General features: G+C 36.6%; 1 protein-coding gene across 1 annotated transcript; it reads left to right on the top strand.

Annotated features, from left to right (window-relative positions):
- The first annotated feature begins 5,396 nt into the window (after positions 1–5,396).
- On the top strand, positions 5,397–24,161 carry LOC116653178 (adenylate kinase 9-like). The gene is made up of 18 exons (XM_032443651.1): positions 5,397–5,562; positions 6,362–6,483; positions 7,406–7,618; positions 8,224–8,484; positions 11,323–11,441; positions 11,955–12,069; positions 13,502–13,708; positions 14,766–14,984; positions 16,446–16,659; positions 17,396–17,597; positions 17,839–17,985; positions 19,478–19,698; positions 20,701–20,897; positions 21,500–21,669; positions 22,551–22,649; positions 22,730–22,832; positions 23,227–23,341; positions 23,901–24,161. The coding sequence occupies exons 1-18, from the start codon at positions 5,397–5,399 to the stop codon at positions 23,912–23,914; spliced, it is 2,904 nt and encodes a 967-aa protein (XP_032299542.1). The 3' UTR covers positions 23,915–24,161.
- The last annotated feature ends 421 nt before the right edge of the window (positions 24,162–24,582 follow it).

Here is a 24,582-nt window from a genome sequence, read left to right on the forward strand (position 1 = left end):
TTTTCAATAGGAATAGAGATTGAACAAGGATAATTTATTAATCTGCAGATACTGGAATAGCAGTACACTTGTACCACCAACTTCAAAGCAAGCTGTAGCGATACTAACTTCACAGGAATTGCTTGTTCAGTCTTTGAGAAATATTCCATTGTCTTCAAAGTCACCTTCTGGTCTCCTTCATAAGCTGGACACAATAATTAGTCTAATCAGCATAATAACAGCACTTTAGGCAGAGAAATTCCAGATTTTCAAGCAGAAAGGTCATGAGCAACATTTTCAATTGGATTCCAAGTACTTTGTACAACACTTGTCCATCTGTCTTTCCTGTACAACACCAATCTTGTTAATAAAATCTCTAAAATACTCAGGCACTGTGAAAATCAGACATGCTCAACTTCTCTGCCAAAACTATTTCCAGTGATGTTTCAAGGATTGTTTTTAATTAAGTTATTTATGCACGTGAGGGTTTACATGATGTGAGTATCTTCCATTTTGCTTATACTTTACTGCATGTCATTTTCCTTCTTATGTGCATTATGGATTCTTGATTTTGCTATTACGGAGCAGCGAAGCTCATTTAGTCTGTCAGCATCCCTGTGGATATCTAAAGGAAATAAAGAACAAGCAAAAGATTCTCTTGATTTGATGCAAGCTAAAGGCCATGGGGTTTTATCTGCTAGTCATGTAAGAAAGTGCTTATTTATGGGATATATGAAGTTTCCTGATAGCGCATAAATTGGGAATTCAATTTGCCAAAAAAAGAGATGAACGTGAGGAGAAATACTATAATTTCAGATCTTAAGATGCATGTCTAATAGGATTTGACTTTGGAGTATTTGTTAACATGTTTAGTTATACCATAGTATGATACTAAGGGCATAAGCCAAAGAAAGGCTTGTAGAACAATGGAACATTCCTTTTTGGCCAATTCATACAATCAGAAAAATGGTACCAGCTTTCAGGGCACAAGCCCTCCTTCAAATCTGAAGCACTATCACCCAACAGGAGCTGTTCTGTAGTACGATAAGTGCCCTCTTCTGCAAGGTTATGTTTATGAGCACAGTTAGAGCACAGATCACATAACTTATAATGAATGAAAAGTACTTTTATAGGAAAGCACTGCATTATATACAACGCTTCTTTGCTTTACAGTCTTGTAGCATATGATAGATGGTCTATCTTTACACAGATCAGGTTGTAAAATGTTTCAGTCAGTCTGCAGCACCTAAACATCAAAGACACTAATGCCTTTTTTGCTGGTGGTCAAATGTAAGTTTTGCAGTGTGATCTAGAACTATCTTTATTTCTGTAGTGCCTCCATTAGCCATCAATGGTTTTGTTAAAGTTACTAAAGATGCAAATACATTTTTAACAATATTTAACAAATACCCACGTAAATAAAAAAATGAGTAATTCATTGCCTGCTGCAAGGAATCCTGCAAAAATGGGGATGGTTGAAATTGAACTTTGGATGGAAATAATGGAAGTAAGTCCCGTATTTCTCCTAATGATTATTACATTAGCAATGTCCTGCTATCAGCGTTCTGGTTATCACATGGAGTCATGTTTTCTGCTTTTGGCAAGAGGTAAAATTCTGCTGCAACTGCCTTCTCTCAAGAACACTTTGAAGGCAACTCATCTTCAAGGAGGACAGCCAATAGTATTTAAAATAAACACTCTAAATTTTATCTATTAGAATTTTTAGTATATATTAAAGTCCAAGAAAGAAATTCAGCATAAAACATTTTTTAAATAGCAAGATGTTAAATATACACATTTTTAATGCTTTTTGTGTCACCACAGTCATTATGCATTAGAAGAAATGGGCTTAATATGTAGACAAAACTGCTTTTTCCAAGCACCATAATTTAATACATGCAATGTAAGGCTGCCTACTTTTTCTATAATAGGCTAAAAATTACCTGGTAGCATATATTTATAAGCAATGAAAAGTCTGTATTAAGCAAATTACAGAGTCTGTTTGAAAAAGACAAATGAAAACACATTAATAACGAAATACATGTTAGTTCCAAGGAAGGAAAGTGTCAGCATTATCCTACATTATGCCTTTCTGTTTATTTTGATAGCTAAATCCTTAGTGAAGAAGTCACTCTGGCTTCTGTCTCAGCTTTAACAGGGTTTGAGAGTGGTCTGAGATGGGAACTCATCTTTTTCTGTTGTTGAATATGGACTGAGGGCAGAACAAGTGATATTTAATACCAGCTGAACACTGGAGGAAAAAAATACATTAATGCCTCCCCTTCCCCAGCAACTTACTTGGAGAATGTGTGGGCAGAGAGAGCCTTGGAGGATCATTTGTCTCTATGGAAACTACACTCAGTAAGAGCAAAGAAGGCAGGGAGCAAAAGATTATGGGAGTCTGCAGAATGGATATGTTCTGTGAAAGTTCCAGATTTAGGGGTGTGGAGGATTGTCTCACATCACCTCAAGGAAAAGAAATTGACTAAGAACAGCACAGTTAGATAGACTGACACCTACCCTGCAGGAAACACGTTTGGATTTTTAGATGCAGTTATTTTTAGACCATTGCACTCTTTTCAAGATGTTTTTATTAGCCGTGCTTTTTGTTTCTTTAAAAATCTCACTGTAGATCACTTTTGCAAGTAGAATATTATAACTCATATCTGATAGCAAAGGAACAGTTGCCTTCCTTGAAAGTATTTCAAGGTATTTTCAGTCTCTCTGGTCCCTAAGACCTGCTTTGGAGAAAAAAAACCAACAAACCAACAAACCAAATGCCAGGGAGGGCAGGGATAGGATTTCATCCTAATAAGATTCAATCTGGGATTGTCCCCTTCCCTGAGATTGTAAATGTTTCTCCAGTTTGTTTGGATCTGTGCAATCTGTTAATTCCTTGAGTATGTGACACTCAAAGCTGGATAAATTTCCTTAACCAAGAAAACTCTCAGGCAAAGGTAATATGGTTGAATTATGTGTATCAAGTAGAGAACCAAATTCAGCATGAATTGTGAGTGTTCATGAAATTAAGGTCATGTGAAAGGATCTCTATTGAGTGAGTTTGTTACTGTGTTCAATACGCTGCCTCAGATGATGCAGCATATTCATTTAAATCCATTACTCTGCCTGTATATTTTCAAATTTTCATTACCCACTTAGAACTGTAAGGTTTTCAAAGGGCAGAACTCTAAAAGATGCTCTATTGAATGCTAGATCCAGAGAAAACACACATTACCATCTTCTATACATTACTGCTTTGAGTAGGTCCACGGTTCACAAGGCAGCACATGTGATTTCTACAGTGTGAATGTGCCAGGGATAACATGTGCAAGAAGCAGTTAGGGTAACCTAATTATGTATCCTTTACTTATTTCTTGATAACTGTGTCCCTAATGGAATCATCATTACATAACACATTAGTGCTGCTCAAATTTATACAGATGTCACCTGGCTATATCCCTACCTCATTTGGAATACATCACTGCAGCCTGAAACATAATTAACTGTGGCATTTGCACAACTTGCGTTTTAATGAACATAAAAAGAGAGGTAGTTTCATGTTCCCATTTAGAACCACAGAAGTAGAGAGCAATGTCAATGCAGGGAAGAACAAGCATGATGTTATGGGCGTTAGCTTAGTAAAAAGCAAATGTTCATAAACATTTTCAAGAAAATAATTCATTTATAATTGTGCATCAGACTATGTGAAATCTGCAAAGTTTATCTGCTTGAAGATACACCCACTTGCACCTCTGGTCTAATAATCATTCAAATGGAGTGAGTGTTGGCCACTGAGATGCCAGGCTAATACACATACTGTTCAAAGCTGTAAAATGCGATGAACTGCATTAATTATTCTTTGCCATCCACAAAAATACTTGCCTAAATGCTTATTGGTTAACTTCTTATTTAAAAATGGCTCAACTGCAATAAAGTTTTGCCATTCACATTGGAGACAGCATGTCAGGAGCTGCAAGCAGTATTTAATATGGCCACAATGGTGGGGCTATGGCACTGCACCATTCAGGTGAATGGCAGCTGGGGGCATGGGGACAGCAGTGACACTTCCTTTAAAATAATAGTTTCATAGGCAGCTTAACCATGCATTTTTTGACCAGGCTCTATAGGCTCTATTCTGGAAAATTAAATGTGGAATTTGTGGATTCAGCAGTTCACAATAGAGGATTGAGAGACACTTAGTTCTGAGAGGAAAGAACTAGAACATTATAGGAAAGTAGAAAATCTTTCTTGCAGCTTCAGTTCTGGTGAGAGACAAACACAGTATATACTTTAAGTACCAGCAAACTTATCAAGCTGTTACCATCATTGCTCTCAATTGATCTTCTGTCTGTGAATTAGAGAGAATGGTGTTAGCCTTGTTAAACTGAATGCAAAAGAAAAATGATAGGAGAAAGAAGAAAATCAGGGCTGAAATGTAGGAGGACAGTGAACAGGAACAGAAGCAACAATACACTCTGCTGCTGGAGACAGCTCATGATTTAGCAATGATAGGGAGGTGATAATGTCATTTAGGCTCCTCTGCACGATATATGTAATACAATGTCTTTTCTACCTGTTACTCATTAAAGAAGTTATTGTGTGCAGACATTAAAGCCCAAATTTTTGTGACAGTTTTGCAGTCCATGTATACACAGAGGGAAGCCCTTATATATTTTTTGTAGCTTTTGTTTTTATTTATTTATCCATTTATTTATGTATTCCCCATCCTTGGAAGCACTCCGGGCCAGGTTGAATCCCCATTCAGCTGAGCTGGGAGGTGGCAGCCCTGCCCATGGTAGGAGCTGGAACTGGGTGGGCCATAACTTTGCTTCTAACCCAAGCAATTCCATGTTACAATGATACTAATATTTAGCACTTTCTTTTTCTTTCTCCTCAGAATCTTCTCTTTTCTCAACAATTTCATCATGTTGATATTTATATATCTGGATGTCTTTGAGTAAATTAATGTTTGATTTGAATTGTTCATTACTAAGTCATATTTTTAAATTAATTACATTATATATTAAATTAATGTATATTCCTTATTATTTTGCTTTGTAGAAGAAAACATTATATTTACTTGTCTGCTGATTTAAATAATGATATGAAAATTTATTTAAGTAACAGAACCTTACTTATTTTCTTGGAGAAGCATCAGTATATACCGTTTCAACTTAATGAATTTAGCATTTTCAAAGTGTCTTCTTAAACTAGTAATACAAAAATTTATAATCAGAAGAGGGGAAAAAAAGAATCAGAGAAGAATTATACTTCCATATTTGAGGAAAATAAAATCATCTTAAAGCATGATGATGCTTTCTTACATGCAACACATTTTAAAGGGGCACTGACTTCTGTACATGATTTGATTTTCAGAAATCACGGTGCCTGAGTTTGAAGATAGTGATTTCGTAGATATGCCAGAAATGGAAGCAACTAAAGGGAAGATTGACCTCTTCATGAATGACTGGCAAACAATGGAGTCAGAAATCAAGCAGACACCTCTAGTTCAGGTTGCTGATTTAGAGATTGCTGAGCAAACTCCAGAAAGTCTGCTTAGTCAAATTATCCTGGCTATGGAAGGTAAGTAGTACTGTTTCTGTGATTTACCTTAAACATTCAATGAGGGATTTTGAAGATCTTGCGTGATGAATATACTAGGGGAGAGGTTAAGCTTACTCACTTACATGAAGATTACTCACATGAAGTGAAGGACATTCTGCATTCTACTGGTGACCTGAGAAGCACAACTGCAGCCTTTAAGGCATTCAAAGACTTGGAAATATATATATTTGAAATACATACATAGCTGTACAAATATGTACATAATTGCCTTCTTATCATTCTGACATCAGTTTGGCTAGTTACCTGCCCTGTTTTTGTATACTAGGATAAGTGTATGAGAAATGGACTAAAAGTAAAGGTTTGCTAATGTATGATACTTGTTGAAGTCAATGAGACTTTCAGTGTGGTAATAATCTACCCACCTACATATTTTATGTTTCAAGACTGAATTTTTACAGTCTTAATATTTTTTGGCACATACACTTTCCTTACCAATGAGCTCAAATCTCTTAATTTTTGAGTACTGGATAAATAGTAGTAATAACACACTTCCTCAATAGTTCATAGAATCCAAAACAAGTGTTTTGTAAACTAAAACATCTCTCATGCTAACTTTTAAGTAAAAAAAGAAATTGACATGATTTTCCTCAATAAATAATATGAAGGAAATTGTTGCAAACATTAATGCCACTATCTCTATGTTTCTGCATAGTACTTTTGTACTCAGAGGGCCCAGTAACCAGTTTACTTCAATCAAAAAGTAAATCAATTAGCAATTTATTTTTTGGAGGAATCAATATATTAATAACCTTTTCAGAACCTTTTAAATATCGTGGTTGGGAGTTATCAAATGAAGACTTAGATGAGGAAGCAGAAGACCTGGCTGCTGAAGCGGAAGCTGTAGAAGATAATGAAGCTGAGGAAGAGGAAAATGAAGAAGTAAGAATGCTGTCTTTAACTTCTTAAACTCAGTTGATTTTAACTTATTTTCAGTTTGGTCTATATCCCAGATTTATCAGTTTTTGCATCTAGTTTTGTATGATCCATTTTCAGCCTTCTTTGAGAATAAATCACATGCTTCAAGAAGAGTTTTATTGTATTCCTTTGTTCTGGCTGATAGATTTTATTCCAACAAGAATCATAAATGCCCCATAGAGCAGAGAGAATGAATGTTTTGTCATGTGGCTAAGAGGGGTTTTATTAAAAGAAACAAACGTGATCTTTAATTGTTGTCAACCAACAATGAATCTGTGAGCCTTCATATGAACTTTGGAAGAGGCAATGTAAAAGTCCTCATGTTCAATCTTCTGCTTCATCTCAGCTACTGATAAGCTTTCAAACACTAATTTTAATCGAATTAAGGTTCTAGATTCACCCTTATTTTCATCCTACATTTAAAGATGTCCATCCCCATGTTTAACAGTGCAAAATATTTATATACTTTAGAACTTAATTTTATTGGACAAATAGATTCCATACTACCAGCTTTCACTGCCCTTTCTGAAAAGTCTACTTTCTTCTTCACATTTAGAAGAAAAAGTAGGTTTCAAGAACACAACGGGAACATGTTTTATCATAGATACTCCTTATTTTTGTATTCAGCTGCTGACAGTGATGTTACCATTTGGAACTTGGAACGGTCATTCTTTTCTCAAGAATTATCTCATTACACTGGACAGTTTGTTTTCTGACAGAATCTAAAAAAGGGCCTGTTTTTATAGCCTCGTATTTATCTTGAGAATGCAATTCTAATTCAATGCTCTGTTGACATATCCAATATTGGTCTAATCTACTTGATCTACTTGAACTAAGTAAAATGCTTAATTCAAACAAGTTTTGAAAATGTTCACAATCCTTTCAGGATGAAGAAAAAGCTAAGGAAAAGAAAAGACGCATGGGAGACACGAAACACTTCTGCCCAGTCAGTCTGAAAGAGGATTATGTCCTTTATCCAGGACTGCCCGAACATGCAGTGAAATATCAAGAAAAGATTTATTATTTTTCAAATCCGGAGTACATAGATCAATTTCTGAAGAACCCTGAGGAGTATGTGGCTCACAATGAACCATTGCAAGTGAGAATCTTGTACACTGAAGCATATGACAAATTAAAATCACTATGTTCCATATCCATCTACAACTGTTTATCACTTTTGCATTTTTTTCTATGCAATGACTTGTGTATCACACAAGTACCTGAACAAAAATGAAATGTTGCTGCTTTCTCAGTGACTTTACAGCATACATTCAAATTAACACATTGAATTAATGATGCAGATGAAGTAGAAAAGAGAATAAGATAATAAGTGCACACAACAATCATACATTGTGATTAATGTGTCACAGATATTACAACTTGTACTATTTTAAAGTTTTATTTATTTATTTATTTATTTAATAGGTAGATGAAAGGTAAAATAACTGCATCTTTTCTGGAATTATCTAATGGGATTTCATTTTTACTTACTGATATCATCTGCCATGGTGTACTTGTTAGCTATTTCAGAGAGGAGGCCTGTTTGGAATTGTAGTAGAAGAGCTGTAAAAAGTAAAAAAACAAAATGATCTGATTGTTTTTCAGACAATTTTTATAATTATATTTTGGGACTGAAAATCCATAGGAAATGCACAGTGAAGTCTCAGTTACTGTAAAATGCTCCATTTCTTTTTTTCCCTGTAGGCTCCTCCCTTAAGGGTGTGTTTGCTGGGGGTACATGGAGCAGGTAAAACTGCTTGTGCACGATGGCTAGCAGACAAATTTGGAATTTTCCATATTCAGTTTAAAGAATATCTGCAAGAACTGCTCTTACCCAAAACTAAAGAGAAAATTGGGCTTGATTTTGTTGAAGAACCTGAAGAAGACGATTATGAAATTCAGTTACAAGAACTGCAAGGCTTACCTCAGACCACAACTGAAACTGAAGATGAAGAAAGCAAACAGGTAATAATCTGAATATCTTTGTGTCTGTAGACAGCATAATCATTTTCTGAACTGACTAGCAATTACCTATAAAACTCTTGTCAGATAAAAACCATTTACGTTAAGCTATTTACCTGACAAAGTTCTGTTACAAATATTGGCAGCGCTTTCTCACTTTCTTAAGAATGCCACCAAAATTCTCCAAAACTTTTTAGTAAATGATGTGTAGTCTTGTTGATTTTTTTTTTCCGTTTGTTTGTTGGTGGTTTTTTTCTTCCCAGCATATTCAGGACAATTGCTAAAGGGGATTAAGGTATTTTAAAGGGTCAGAATAATACAGGTAATATGTGGAGTTGCTTTTGGCAAGTCAGTTTATAACTTGCTCATCACAGCAAAAAATATGGCAAGTGTTCTCAGCATTAATGTTTATGGCTGGTTCTCAGTCAGCAGTATTTATTTATTTTTTGGCATCCACACAGTGTTTTACACTGATGCACTTCTGTTCATATTTTTCTCCTCATCATCTTTTTATCTGCTGGTAAGCAACCTTCTTCAAAGTGAGTATTTTTCTTTCTCAGACATGTTGCAAAGTGCTTTATGTGATGGCATGGTCAAAGCACAATGGGGGGGATTACAGTTCACTATAGAAAGCTGTTCATCCGTCAATGAGTAGAATAAAACCCTAGAGGACAACATCCAACATTATCCCCTCCATAAACATTTCTCTGAGTATGATTACCAACATTATCCTGTTTTCTAGTGTTCTCCAAAATCATTTAATTTCACTTTCACTTTTTGGCAAGTTAATTGTATGTTTGATGGCCACTGGCATTAAAAAACTCTTGTAGTAGTAAATATCTAGTCTTCTTAAAGACCAGTTTCAGACCAGACAATACTTTAGAAGCAAATCTCCTACTTGTCACCACCTTTCCCTTGTCCCATCTTCACACAGAATCACAATCGTTTCACGTGGAGCAGTTTCTGAGTGTATGAAATGAATCCATCTTGAGTGAAACTAAGCACAAGCACATACTTCAGAAGCCTGCCTAATGCATTCCATCTATGAGTGGATGTTCAGTACACATGGACAGATCGGATCTAGGCCTAAATGTTCTCTCAAGTCTGTGCAGTGCATACATTGGGTCATCAGCACCATTGATTTTGTTTTACAAAATTTCTATTATCGTGCCTTCTATTTGCTGTTATGGAGATCACCCACATATTCATGTGTTTTTTGATGTTCATTTTCTTTTCTGAAACATTCCTCACTTGTTTAAGAAGCAAACCTGCACAGTTAGTTAAAAATGCATTTTTGTAATATCTACACAGACATTCAGAAGCACACAGGATGGGTATTTTATTATGTGATCAGATGAGATTTTCAAAAATGAACAATGAATTTATCAAGAAAACCAATGCTATTAATAAATGGAAACACTCAGTGTGTGTGATGAAATTATCCCATTATACATGTATCAGTGGAGGAAGGACAATATGTTGGACTAGGTCTAATCCAGTCCTGTGGATTGAATGGCTGTTACTCAGTGGAAAAATGGTAATTTTAGGAAATCCCTTTAGAAAACACTCTCAAATTCAGTTTTGTCTGACAGGAATATAGTTGATGCACTTTAAGGCCTCTCTCTGCTCTGAAATAAAGCCTGAGGATGCTTGGATGCTTGTTTGAAAAGAACCCTATTGTTGCAAGCTAAAATGCTAATAAAAGTACACCCTTCATGGGCAGCACTCACATAGAGATGGCTATTTGTACAGTCTTTTATCTGCATGCTGTTGAAGCTGAATCTGTGGATACGTTGGAAGGTGAAACAGAAAATAAGTTAGGAGATAAGACAGCCCTTGTCCCTTGAATAGTTAAGCAGCTCAGTGTTGTTCTGGAGAAAAAGATTAATCACAGCTTCTTCTACAAGGTAAAATTTCTAGATAGCCTTGGTACTACTTGCTTCATTACTTGATGAAAGATTACTTGGTAGTGACCTCAGATTTATTTTGTACCCCAGCTGAGATCAGAAATGCTAATTCACAGTCACATTTAGGTACTACACCCAACAGTCACCCCTTTGGGAGCAGCCTTTAGAGCAGCACCTCTCTGTGTTATCTGCAGGCAGCCCTCAGGCTGTTTGTGAGGCAGCCATTTGGGCAATAATGGAAATTTTATAAGGCAGCCATTTGGGCAGTAATGGAAATTAAAGGTGAGGAGGCTTCAAAGTATACTGTACTCATTGTCACCTAGGAGACTGCTCCTAGAGAGTCATTTAAACATAGCCAGCGGGACCTGTGCTTTATAAAGCTAAATTGTTAAATAATGCTGTTACAATTTTTGTAGTCTTTGTACTACTATTTTAATTTAGTTTCCCTGTGAAATTAAAGAAACTATTGTGGCTTTTCTGAGTTTCTGAGGCCCACTTTTACATCTACTGTTTGTAAAGAATGAACTGATTAATACCAGTTAGCGGCAGATGCTGTGGGAAGGCAAACTCCCAGCACTGCCAGCACCAAGGTTGTCCCTTTCACCTTGATGGAAAAATGCCCAAATTCTAGGGAAAAAAGGAAAGCAAAACACCTCCAAGCAGCATGTGGACATCATCCAGAAGGTATTCTTTGCATTTACTTTATGTACAACATACTATGGTTAAATGTAGCAGAAGAGTTTAGTTTGTTCTGTTGGATTCAATCAAAGGAAGACGGTAATCAATACCTTATTTAGTTATACGCATATATATATATATATATATATATATACACATGTATACATATAAAGAATTTGTGCAGTAACTCTTTTTTCTTCTTCTCTTTTGTTACTTCTGTTGTTTTTCATTTGTTGTGGACTTGCTTTATATAAAGGAAGTGGAGTTTACTGATGAGGAAGAAGCTATCAAAGCAAGTCTAATGGATGCTCAGCCACTACCTCCAGAAATACTTGACAACATTGTTCCTGACTGGTGGAAGAAAGAGCCATTCCGGTAACTATAAGTATATTCTCTATTTCTTTAATGAATCTGAGGAAGTATATCATCCATTGTGTCCACAATGACAAAAGTACTGTGACTTTTATTATTATTCAGTATTATTCAGATAATACTTGGGGCATCTTCTCTTTGAGAGCATTGGCTAAGGGATTCATACCTGTAGTTTCTTGGGTCACGCAACGAACATTGAAGGCACAATGTATTTCCTTTATTTATTTTTAAGCTTATTTTTAAATATCTTCTTGTCTGTGCACAGCAAAACCTCAAAATAAATAAACTAGAAGTTCATAAGATATATACATACACATATACATATAAGAGATATAGTGAAGGATTGTTTGTACAGCGTGAAGATGCAGCACGTGAAATTGATGTTTTTTTAGATGTTATTATGTATTTTGTAAGGAAGTTTAAAATAACTTTTTTTTTTTTTTTTAATTCTGTGCATTTTCATTTTCACTTTAAATATGATATAATGATTTTTTGAATTTGTTTTTTTCCAATTAGGTCCACAGGATTTATACTAGACGGTTTCCCTCGTACCCCAGATGAAGCCCAGTATTTGTCAGAACAAGGGCTCTGTCCTGATATTGCCATTTATATTCGCATAGAAGAAAGTGATGTTCTTGACCGTCTTTTACCTCCACGTCTAAAAAAATGGAAAGAAAGACAGGAAAAAAAAGCGGAAAATAAAAAGAAACTGAAAGATCTGAAAGCAAAAATAAGGGTGGGTTTTCACTCCTAAAACTCACGGAGAAACAGATAAGGGACTGAGGAGACACAGCCCCCACACCAGATTTACCACAGGAAACAACAAGTGCTCAGGGCTCCTTTTCTCCTCTCCTCCCACATCAACACAGCCCAGTGCAGGTTATGTATGAACGCATGTAGTTATCCAGCAGGCCAAGTAAATGAGCTGTGCTGCCAGACATCTGGCAGGGTGATAGTATGCCATGCACCTGGGAAGACCTGATCAAAAGGCAACTAGGGGGACTGAGGTTGTATGGCCAGAAAAGTCAAATACAGCACATTACTGCTGTTGCATCCCAGCTGTTGTGCTGATCTGTACCTTCCATAGGCTTACTTTATGGCTTCTATGTGGCCTGTGTGCCACCTATACATTTAGGAACTCTGTGGCTTACAAACAGAAATATGCTATTATTTTCAGTGTAAATAGAATCTCATCCTCAGAAATTGCCAAATTAGTTTTATTAAAATTTAGATACATGTTCACCTAGAGGCATGCTTAGCCCACAAAAGCAGCAGTTTTTAATATTAGAAGCAACTGGAAAGAGAGCTCTAAGGTGAAAATAGCAATATTGATTCCAGTTCACGTCACCAGATCTCACAGTAGAGTTTTTATCAGCAATTATAGTAGTGTTCTTGCATCTTTGTTCACTAACAGAATGAGAAGATCGCTAAAAGAAGGGAAGAACTTCTAGCAGAACAAAAAAAAAGAAAGGAGGAGGTAAGAGAACAAGTGCACAGAATTCTATGTAGAAGTGTTTGTGCTCGTGTCGTAGAAATTTCTTCAGCTTTTACTCACAATTTGCAGAGTAATGTGGAACAGTAAATGTGTGGTAGACTGCCAAAAACCTCTGCTTTCCAAAAGAATTTGGAAAGTTGTTGAAATTGTTTTAGAAACTGTTGACTCATTCTACTAAAACCAATTCCCAGTACGTGCTGAAGTCAGCAAAATACTTATCAAAGTGTTCAGTTTACCTAATTCATAAGTGTAGGAGTAGCCCTACTAATCACAATTAGACATTTGCTTTAAGTCCCCTGTTAATACCAAATAGGGTTGTACCAGGATTGCTGCCCAGACTCAATCACAAAGGTACAATAGCACAATGCAACACCTCTGAAATTTCTTTTGAAGTACGGTTTCAGCATTTACTAGATTTTTGCTTGCAATAGAGAATGCTCCTAAAATGTTGTTGAATGGTTCAATAATTTCTTGAATTAATGAGTTTTTATAATTAAAAACAACAACAACAAACTGGAGTAGTATATGTTCCCTCAAAGCATAGAAGACATAAATTTTACATTAACAGGATTTAGAAGATGGGGAAAATGATGAAGGCAGTGAGGAGGAAGATGAGACTGCAAATGAAGACATTGAAGCTATACTTGAAGAGGAGTTTTTTGAAGAAGAAGAAGAAGAGCCTGAAGAAGAACAGGAGGCTGATGCTATTGAGCGCATGCAAAATGAGATTCTAGAAAGGTTTGAGTCAGAAAGAGGCGGCATAGAAGGTGTACAGGTACCTATTCCACTATGTATTTTATTAAGCTCTATGTGCGACCTGGTGTAGGGAACCTACTTTGGCAGGGGGGTTGGACTCAATGATATCTGGATGTCCCTTCCAACCCCTACAATTCCGTGATTCTGTGATTTTACAACAATATTATAGCATATGGTTATGATACAGGAAGTCTTTATTTTAGTTGTCAGACTTAATAGTGTAAACAACATTGCTGCCGACATCTCAAAACTGTATTGAGAAGATGCATGATTTTAAAAGTATAAAAATTGTAAGAATAACAGGTGAATTGATGCAGGCAGCCAAACCTGAAAATCATACATATATGAACAAGATTTCAAATATACTTTTAAAGCAAAATTCTAATAACAGAATTACATACTGGAACTACTGGGACTGCACAGTATCACGTAATATTCCATAGTTACAGCTTACGCAACATTTTCCCCACTGTTCTTTTTTTTTTTTTAATTCCAAGAATTTTTAATGTGCTTATGAATAAGTTTATGTAACTTAATAATTCTCGTTCATTTTCCAAGACTTCTGTTTAGCTAGTTCTTTAATTTATGGTCCCCTTTGTCGTGATGCAATCTTCCTCTTTTATGGAAGAATAAACGATGACATGAAAACGCTGTAACACTCGTATTCATGATTTTATATTTTAGTTGAAGAAGCTAGAGAATAATAAGTCACCAGAGAGCAGCGATGTTTTAAACAGTTGCTAAATATGCCATCTTAAATTGCTTTGAGAAAGGAATAACGATATTTGATTATTTTTTTATAAAATATACTTAGAATTTTCACATCTTATAGTGGATTCCTCAACGTGATTTATTAGATGTTCAATTTATTTTAAAACACAGTGATACTTAATACAGTCTGATTAATATGAAACTTCAGTGGAGAGGAAGATCAATTTTCATCTCAAATCAAGTATCGCTGATTTACAGTGACTGCGAATTTGTTCAAGATATTCTTAACAGTTCACAGAAAATTGCATTGAAAATCTAGATGTGTTTATCATTATGATATTTTGGTTTTTTTGTTCATTAATCAGGAAGAACTTGAAAAAATCTCAATACCGCTAGCAGAGATCAATGGAAGTCGGAAGCTTCGCATAGTACGCTACCAGGTTTATTGCAAGCTGAATCCTTTAGTGGAAAATCGTAGGAGCATTTTTGAGAAATGTTACCCAATAAGTTTGCCTCTTGCACAGAAGATGCTGGTTTTCTCATATAAATTTCCAAGTTCTTTTGGTCAGTGGGATCCAGTCAAGGTAATTATCTTGAAGAACAGTTATGAAAATAATGCTTTCTTAAAATATATATAATATTAAACAAATATGAGTCAATATCAAATAATACTAAAATACTTAATAAAAACAATGTAGGTTGCTCCAAATGTAATGCCTCCTATTTGTTTCCATGGAAACTACAACAGATACTAAAAGCACAACAACACTATTTAATAGAGCAAATTCTCAGATACAAAACACTATTTGCAACAGAGTCACCACCATTAGCTATGCATTTTTGCAAGTGTTGAACAAAAGCCTGCATCCTATGCTTGTAGAAATCTGCACCAGCAGAAGTGACACACTGTCACTGTTGCAACTGCTGAAATGCACCACTCACTACCTCACTGTGCTCACATCCACTGTTCAGTCTTCATCAACATTCAGTAAGCATCAAAGAATATCAGTGGGTGCAGCTTTTTTCCACATGGAGGAATTCAGTGACACACCTTTGCTTCATCCTTACTTCCATGTCAGATGTCATTGTGTCAGACTGCCCCTCTGCTGCTATCTGTCACACAGCAACAACACATAATGGAATACTGACAGGAATGTTCATCCTCTACTACTGTACCACCACCACCATCCACATAATGGAGGCATTACTTTTGGAGCAGCCCTTGAACATTACTGAATCAAAACTACACTACTGAAAATACAGAAAATACATCAAGCCTTAGTAATACTTAGTGTTAGGCTGTGTAGATGGCCTACAACAACCCTCAGAGTAGCAGAAGAAGTAAAACAGCATATGTATTAATATATTAAATGTTAAATATTTTTAATTCATCAACAGTAATAGTTATCAATACCTACAAATTTTGAAGAGCAGTAAATCTTATGTTTTACCGGAGATCTGGAAAGTTGAGGTCAAAAAATAATAATTTCTATCTATATCAAATGAAATCCTTATTGGTTCCTCTGTGCTAGACCTCAACATTCATCCTGTTAAAATAACTGCATTTTTGTTATGCTGTTTCTCCATTTTATTCATTTATGCTGTGCAGTGTTGTTTGTTTGGTTTTTTACCAACTAAAAAGCAATGGTTGAGTCGGTGACTCTTTTTTAATTTACAGAAACATTATATGTATATATATTTATCCTTAATAGATGTGTCATAAATTCTTTGAAAACGGAAACAAAACAAAACGTTGTTATACCTCTGTGATTACTTTTCTCATGGACAGAAAGTGTTACGGTACCACCTGCTGGAAACAGTGAATATTCTTTTTCCCCTTGGTGTTCAGTTCATCTTTTTGTACAAGTACTGCATATAGAAATTCCACAGACCTGTACAAAATATTACATCTGTCTCTCTGTATTTCAGAATACAGAGTGCAGTTGGTACTTCTTTACTTGCCCATAAAGCTACTTTTGCAAGACGCAGGCTGTGGAGGCTATGCCAAATCTAATCACCTGCTTCACATTTTGTATGTTCTGCAGCTAAAGGAAGGAGAGATAATCAAGCCAGCACAAAACTATGAAAACACCCTCTTTCCTGTAATTCACCGTCAGTATGTTTATTTTTTTTCAAGTAAAAAAAACAGAGAAATATTTATGAACGATCCCATCAAATATATTTGTCAGCCAAAGCCTAAACCACCTCTGCCAGTTAAGATTGCAATCGTGGGGCCTCCAAAATCTGGGAAGACTACAGGTAGGAGCCAGTATTCTCTACAAAGCAAAAGATTATGACTGAGGCTATGTCTGCCATGGCTACTATTAAAAAACTCATAAACCTTTAACATTTTAGGTCTTCCTGCTCTTCATACCAGACATAAAATCCTATAGTTACACTCTCTACTGTATCATTCTGGCAGTGAAACTTAGAAAGTGTGGGATAGATGAGAGGACATTGTGGTAAACAGAGGGTTGTGACCAGCAGTGCAAAGAAGGACCTGCATGCCCTGGTAGCCAAGTGGGCCAGTGGTATCCTGGGGTGCACTGTCAGTACCCCTGGAGGTGCTCAGGGACTGTGGAGATGTAGCACTGAGACACGCAGTTAGTGGGTAGTATTGGTAGTAGGTGGATGGTTGGACTAGATGATCCTAGAGGTCTTTTCCAATTTCAATGATTCTGTGATTCTGAGATCTGAAAGTGTCAGACTGTTCTGTAAATGAGACAGTACAAGAAGTGTATTTTCTAAGATACTTACTGTGGCTGCTGAGGTTTGAGATAAACTGAATAGTGTTAGTGCTTTGGGCACACTGCACACATGGAAAGGTTTGGGTTCTTTAAGGTCCTAAACAGAGCTATGTTCCTGCTTACCAAGGTTTTGTATTGGAAATGACCCCTGGAATGAGCACTTGGGTTCTAAGGCATACTTTAACAGGATGCTGGGTTGTGATGTTGCCTGTGTAAAAGCTGTTTGTTGAAATCAAAATATTTTGCAGTTGCCAAGAAATTTGAAAGTGCATATGGGCTACGGAGGCTGAGTATGGGAGATGCCATACGGTTCGTGTTAAACAATCAGCCAGAGAGTGAGCTTGGGCTTCAGTTAAACTGGCATCTTCACAGAGGGCTGACCGTACCTGATGAACTGGCCATCCAGGCCCTAGATGTGGCTCTGCTGGATCAAGTGTGTTCTACCACTGGGTAAGAGTCTTCTCTGGGCTTTTTCTTTGGGGAAAATCAAATCAATTTATTCTTTTCACTGTAAATCAATTTATTTTTCACTTTAAATTTTCTTCTCTCAATCCATGTAGACATTTCAAATAGTTAAAATTATGCTTCTGAATGATGGATCTGTTGGAATTTGGAACTGCACCATTTTTTAATGATTAATCAGTAACCGACTTCTTAGAAAAGCTGTATTTCTGTTTCTGTTTGTATGCAGAGTTGTTATTGATGGATATCCTGTAACAAAAAAACAAGTAAACCTCTTGGAATCAGCTAGAATTATTCCTGTGAAAATCATTGAGTTAGAAATGGATGCAAAGGAGGTGTTCAGAAGAGCTCTGCTGGATAAAGAAAGCACAGATAGGTAGTAATGCTCTCTGATACTTTTATTCATGTATTTTTGTCACCTCTCTCTGTGAATGTGCCTTGGTGCTGAGAGGTTATACTTCACATATGAGAAGACAAGGGCCCCAGGCCTTGCACAGTCTAATGCTTTAATTTCCATAGACCAGAAGCGGAGACATAAGTTGCCAAAGGAACCTGTAGCATTCTCTAGATAGATCTACAGAGCACATGATTGAAGATATAGATGTGCAGGGGCACGCACCCACTGCTTATTTTAATTGATTTTATTGAAGCTGTTATCAGAATTACTACTAATTTACTGCTGCTGCTGAAGTTATTCATCAATTCAGTTATTACCATCATAAGAGAAATTGATGCTTCACCTAATAAACTCTTATTACTTTTCGTTTTCTTGTAAAAAGAAAAGTGGAAATAATGTATATTTTACTAACGTACATGAATCAGTCACTGAAATATTTGCTTAAAGAGCTATTTGTTGTTTTTGAGGAAGAGCAGTAAGTAGTTTATAAACCAACTGACAATTAAAAAGAACAGAACATTCACCTTAAAATTGAATTGTAAAAGGACCTGGTTCTCATTAGAGGAAGTGTTTCTAAGAAGTTCCAAATAGCTTAGAGCATTATTGCTTCTCCCTTTCATTTCGCCTCTTTTGTTTTATCAAGTAATCAGTATGACACAGAATTGTTTACTAAAAGCCTGAAGACAATTTGCACTGCCAAAAATTAAATTAATGCTATCTCTTTGAAAATATTTACCTCAACATTTTAATTCTAAATATCAAACCGATTACATCTTATAGGCTTAAATACATACCAGAAGTACAACTGATAGGGAAATGAATACTATCAAAAGAGAAGTTTCCATCTGTTTTTTAAAATCTTTTAAATACTAACCAGCGCAGTAAATGCTTCTGTGTTCAAGTGAAGAGAAATCTCTTCTGGTCTTGAGTAAGATTTTTAAAGGTCACGTGGATTATTTTCATGTGTATATACTTATGGAAATATGACAGATATACAATTTTCAAAATATATCTGAGGATGATGGTTAGTTCTTGATTTCAAGCAAGAATGTAATTTAAAACTCAGCCTGTTTTGCAATGAACAACTGATATTCATTTGAAGAGTCTGATAAGATTTTGTAGGGTAGCATTTTGTGGTGTACTGATAATGTGTGTTGGCTGAAGTGTGCTGACACATTCAAAAACCTTTACAGAATGTATTTGGGATAAAAACAGCAAAATATTTGTTTCTGAATGTAACTTCCTGCTCAGCAGCTTATTACTTTATGTATGAAACTATTAATATTCTTAATATGGAAGATGTATTTCTCAAATATGATTTTTAATTTCAAATAAGCAAAATCTCAAAAAAAAAAGCAAACCAAACACCCAAAAACCTTAAAATGAACTCATATTTACACACAAATTTCAATGAAATATCTGATCTTCAGACTCCTACTAAGCCAGTACTGGTTTTTTTTGTTCCCTTCAGACCTTCCTACCCTGTACATGACAGCCCACAGATTCTAGCGATTAAAAATTCCTACTATAGGCAACATATTGATGCAATTAGAACGTATTATAACAAGGAGCGTCAGAACTGGTGTGTGATTGATGCCTCTCAGAGCAAGTGGTGGATATGGGACAAAGTTCTGCAGGAAGTTCAAGGGATTGTTAAAGAAATCCAGATATACCTGGAAAGAGTAAGAGAAGGTAAAGAAAAAGTTGCTCAGAATAATATTTATTTAAGAAGCTGTAATGTAGTGATGGTGTTTAAATTCAACTTAAGCTTGCTTTGGATGAAGCTAGTTCTTGGGCACATACATGCCTCAAATTCCTTGATATCCTCTGGGGAGAGCTTGAGAGGTCTCTTGATAACAGCAAAGAAAAAACAACTTCAACTCAGCATGCAGCCATCTTCCAAAGAACTAGGGAACATAACACAGCTAAGAGAATTCCTGCAGCCTACAGTAGATTTCTCGACTTTTGAGTGTTAACAGAAAATCACAAAGGGGACCCCAACATATATAAGGGGAATTATGACTTGCAGATTTATTGATATGCCATAAGAGGAATGAGAAAGGAATGGAAATATGTTAACTAGTGCCATTTGAGTTAACTTCTGTACTGAGGGTTGAAAACCATTTTAGTCTAAAATGGCATGGCTCCCTCTTGAACTTCTGTGTGTCAGTTTGGGCCAAGGTTAAATGTGTCCTTCAAATACGTCTGTACTGTTTAACAAGGATTCCTCTAACTGGCGAAATTGTCTTATCTTCCTTACCTTGTAGCCTTCTTTTGGTCTTTAACATTTCAGTGGCTTAGAGAAGAGAAGGCTCTGGGGAGACCTCATTGCGGTCTTCCAGTATTTGAAGGAAGCGTTTAAATAGGAGGAAGAATGGCTGTTTACGAAGGTGGATAGTGATAGGACAAGAGGGAATGATTTTAAACAGATACAGATGAGGTTTACGTTAGATATTAGGAGGAAGTTTTTCACACAGAGGTGGTGACACACTGGAACATGTTGCCCAGGGAGGTCGTGGATGCCCCATCCCTGGAGGCATTCAAGGCCAGGCTGGATGTGGCTCTGGGCAGCCTGGTCCAGTGGCTGGCAATCCTGCTCACAGCAGGGGGGTTGAAACTGGATGATCATTTTAGTCCTTTTCAACCTACACCATTCTACGTTTCTATGATACCATTAATTATTTTTGTTAACAGGAAAAGCAGCCAGCATTGCTGATTTATGCATCACCCCTGAAGAGCTGCAGTATCGGCTGGGAGAGTTTGAACAGTACTGTCCTGTCAGCCTTGCAGACAAGGGTGAGCTGGTTGACTGCTCTGTAACATCATCACTGCAGTTTGCTGCAGAGTTTCGAGCTCACTATTACAAAATGGCTTCACAGGAAGAACTGGATGTAAGTGTCAGAAAGGTTGTGTGGACTGAATTACAGAGAGGGGAAGCATTGTTTCTTGGATTCTTGATTCAGCAGGGGAACAAGCAAAGTGTAATTCAATACTGACTAGTCTTATTAGTATTCTCACTTTTGATTTGTATACTTTGCTATCAAATGTTGTATGAAACGTAGCAGAGTCTGTTCAAACCTGTGCACCTCTTACAAATTGACATAGATGGAAGATTAATTTTAAACCAACCATTTTCACTTTTCTCTGTCTGTTCGGTAGTGGGCTGGGGGTGGGAAGCAACTAATGATAGTGATGCATAGTGATAGTGGTGGGTGGATAGTGATGACTTCAACTGAGAGTGCTCTGGAAAACAAATGAGTTACCCAAGAGTAGCAGCAGTACCAGCACACTAGGAGAGGTGCTGTAGAAGAAATATTGAAATTGGATGAACCAGTCTTCTGGAGTTTGATCTACTGTGGAGAACCTGCTTTAGCAGGGGGATTGGACTCCAATTCTACAGGTTCCTTTCAACCTCTGCAATCCTGTGATTCTGTGGATGACAATCTTATAGTGCTTCTTTCATTATAAAAACATTTAATTTCTTCTTCTACAGAAATTCTTGAACAGACCAGAGATTTATGTGCCACCACTGGCACCTCGCCCTCTTCCACCTCAAAATAAGCTACCACAAAAACTGACAGCAGCAGAAGTGAAGGCCTTATTCCCTAAAAGTGCTGAAATGCAGGGATACTGTCCAGTCACTTACCTAGATGGAAAACAGAGGTACATCATCGCTATTTTCATAACATAAACTACAGACTGTGTGTCCCATATCAACATGTTAATGAGGAAATACTTAGAAAGTCCTATTGAAAAGCATGCAGGATTTGGACAAGAAAAGCAGTCACAATCCAAAGCCCTTGAACAACTGTAAGGCAGACTTACCTAGTAGAGACTTATGTTGGCCAGATGATCACTTACAGAAGATTAAGAACAAAAGATTTATAGGTCAGAAGTTCCTTGAGCCTAGGATCATTTATTTTGTATTTTGGGTAATGTCAATTGAAGTAAGCCTGCACTGAAATAGAAGTGATTCAAATGCATGGACCTGTTTTCCTAAGGCTGACAAAATATGAGAATAAGCTTAAGTTTTTGAAATAGTATTAAGCCAACTACAAGGACCTGTCTTTTATGGTGGCGTGTCTGCTTGGATGTAGTTTGAGTTATTTCAATCATAAGCCATCAAAGGTTCAAACAAATCCTAAAATGCTTATATAGATGCAATTTCATAAGAGATCCATAAAGCTTCACCATAAAGTCACACTTATTTCCTCAGTATGTAGCAATTTCTCATTGAGGTTCAACCATTAACAATCAATTTTGTGCTGTTCAGTCTTAATCTTCTGAATAACCATGGTTGGCATTTTATCTAGAGTGGTTCAATGTCCATTTATAAGCAGGTTTTAAGGCAGGAACTCACTCAGATTTTTATCCTTGTAGCTGCCAGTAGTGTGAAGGAAGCATGGACAATCTGATCACTACTGTTTTGTAGTGCTTGTAATTGCTGAATTATCAGAAGGCTCCCAGAGTCTAATGAGTTTAGAGCACACAAGTAATGCTTTACATTTCTTTCAAATTAATAGACATTCTTCCTGTCTCTTCAGGTATGAATCTTTGGTGCCTGGCAACAATGAGTATGCTGCAAAATACCAAGATAAGCTGTATGTTTTTGAAAGCGAAGAAAAACTTCTGAAGTTTATGAGGTGAATGTACTAACTGGCTTCAAACTTTAATCATGTCACAAGTTACACATCTCTGAAGTGCTTACTTTTTATCTGGCTAGGTTACCAGAGAAGTATTGGAATCTGAAGCTTCCAAATAAGCTCCCCCCAGTAAGGGAGCCAATATTACTCACTGCACTTCCCATGGCTGGATACCTTGAGCAGGTCAGTTCATAGAATCATAGAATCACAGAATGGCCTGGGTTGAAAAGGACCACAATACTCATCTAGTTTCAAACCCACCGCCATATGCAGGGCCGCCAACCACCAGACCAGGCTGCCCAGAGCCACATCCAGCCTGGCCTTGAATGCCTCCAGGGATGGGGCATCCACAACCTCCTTGGGCAACCTGTTCCAGTGCATCACAACCCTCTGTATGAAAAACTTCCTCTTAATATCTAACCTAAACCACCCCTGTTGGGGCTTTTTGGTTGGTTTGTTTGCTTTATCATTAGATGTCATCTTAGATACTTTGATTTGCTTGACAACAGGATCTGGATTTTGGTGTGTTTTTCTTTTAAATCTTCATAATGGTCTTCCAAAACTCTTATTTCTTTAGGGAGTAGCAACGTCTCTAATAAAAGCTCTGAATGAAGTAGGATGCTTGAAGCCAAAGTTCCCATTCCTAAGTGTAAGAAGAACTGCTCTACTTTTTGTGGCCTGCCATCTAAAAGGTAGTGTATAAAATGCTATAGAATCAGTAAATTAAACAACTGCATTAAATCATCTGATTCAACTTTGACAATTAATTTCTATTGTTTTCTTAATGCCCAATTTAGGAAAATACTTATATAATACGTTATATACTGATTTAAGTACACATTGCCAAGTTTCTTGGAAACATGTACAAACCAGGGAGAAAAATAAGGTTAATAGGATAGGCGGATAGATAGATAGATAGATAGATAGATAGATAGATAGATAGGCTCATAAATAATGAGATCTGAATCCAGAATCCTTCCAGATAGTTGCAATCTTTATTATCTCTCTGAAGTTCTTCACATTCAGTGTTTCCCCATGCAGCTTCAAGAGCCCTTCACAGTTTTCTTGGACTACCACAGGCTTTTGCTGGTGTAGCTTTGTTAAGGAAGACCACTGAGCAGCATAGGCATGATACAAGCCCCTGTATGAATATACAGTCTTTGAACCAGAAAAAAAATGTTTTTACACTGTAGTTTGCTTTATCTACAAAGTATCTTTTTTTTCTTTCTCTTTTTTTTTTTCTACTGTTAGCCCAGCTCTTCTAGTATAATTACGTCCATGCTCAGAATGCTTTGCTTATATGTTGTACCATTAAATCAGATGATGAAGTGAAAAGGTTATGCAAGTGCAACAAACCTCTTCTCACGCACTTATACTTCGACCACAGGAATCCAGGAAAACAGGTTTTCCTCTTCTAAGACTGTGCAGAACTGCTTCAAACTTTGAAGATGTTGTGTTCTGGTACACTGAAAAACCTCCTTTGCAAATATAGCATTACTTACTGAGGACTCACAGAGGACTCATGTTGTTCCCGACTGATCCAAGTACTTCATGCTATGGCCCCTTGAAAATGCTTTAGATGCCATTTATAACTGAAGTGAGACACCTTACGGCACCCTCTTATTTCACATTCAAATAGGGAACAAGAAACAGCCTTGTTGCTCCTGCAGCTTTCCTAACTATACTGTATTGTCTTTGCTACCTGAGAAGTGAAAGTGCAGGCCATCAATCATAAAAGAAGAGAGATTTACTCCTGGGAAAGGAGTAAGACATTGCACATCCCTATGGCAGTGAGTTAGTGCCCTTCAGACTTAACACCTGTAGAACGCGGCTGTCTACATTTTAAAGCTGAAGGGGGCTGAAGCGTTCCACAGCTCTTCATGTTGTTCATGAGATATAAAATACCATCTCCTAAGAAAAACTGGTTAGGTTT

Source organism: Coturnix japonica, chromosome 3 (genome assembly GCF_001577835.2).
Source record: "Coturnix japonica isolate 7356 chromosome 3, Coturnix japonica 2.1, whole genome shotgun sequence".
Lineage (NCBI taxonomy): Eukaryota > Metazoa > Chordata > Aves > Galliformes > Phasianidae > Coturnix > Coturnix japonica.

Bases quoted from the DNA above. Each gene is read 5' to 3' on its own strand.
- LOC116653178 (XM_032443651.1), top strand. From the start codon at position 5,397: ATGCCAGAAATGGAAGCAACTAAAGGGAAGATTGACCTCTTCATGAAT. The intron at 14,985-16,445 runs GTAATTATCTTG...TATGTTCTGCAG, and splicing joins GTCAGTGGGATCCAGTCAAG to CTAAAGGAAGGAGAGATAAT. The intron at 17,598-17,838 runs GTAAGAGTCTTC...GTTTGTATGCAG, and splicing joins CAAGTGTGTTCTACCACTGG to AGTTGTTATTGATGGATATC.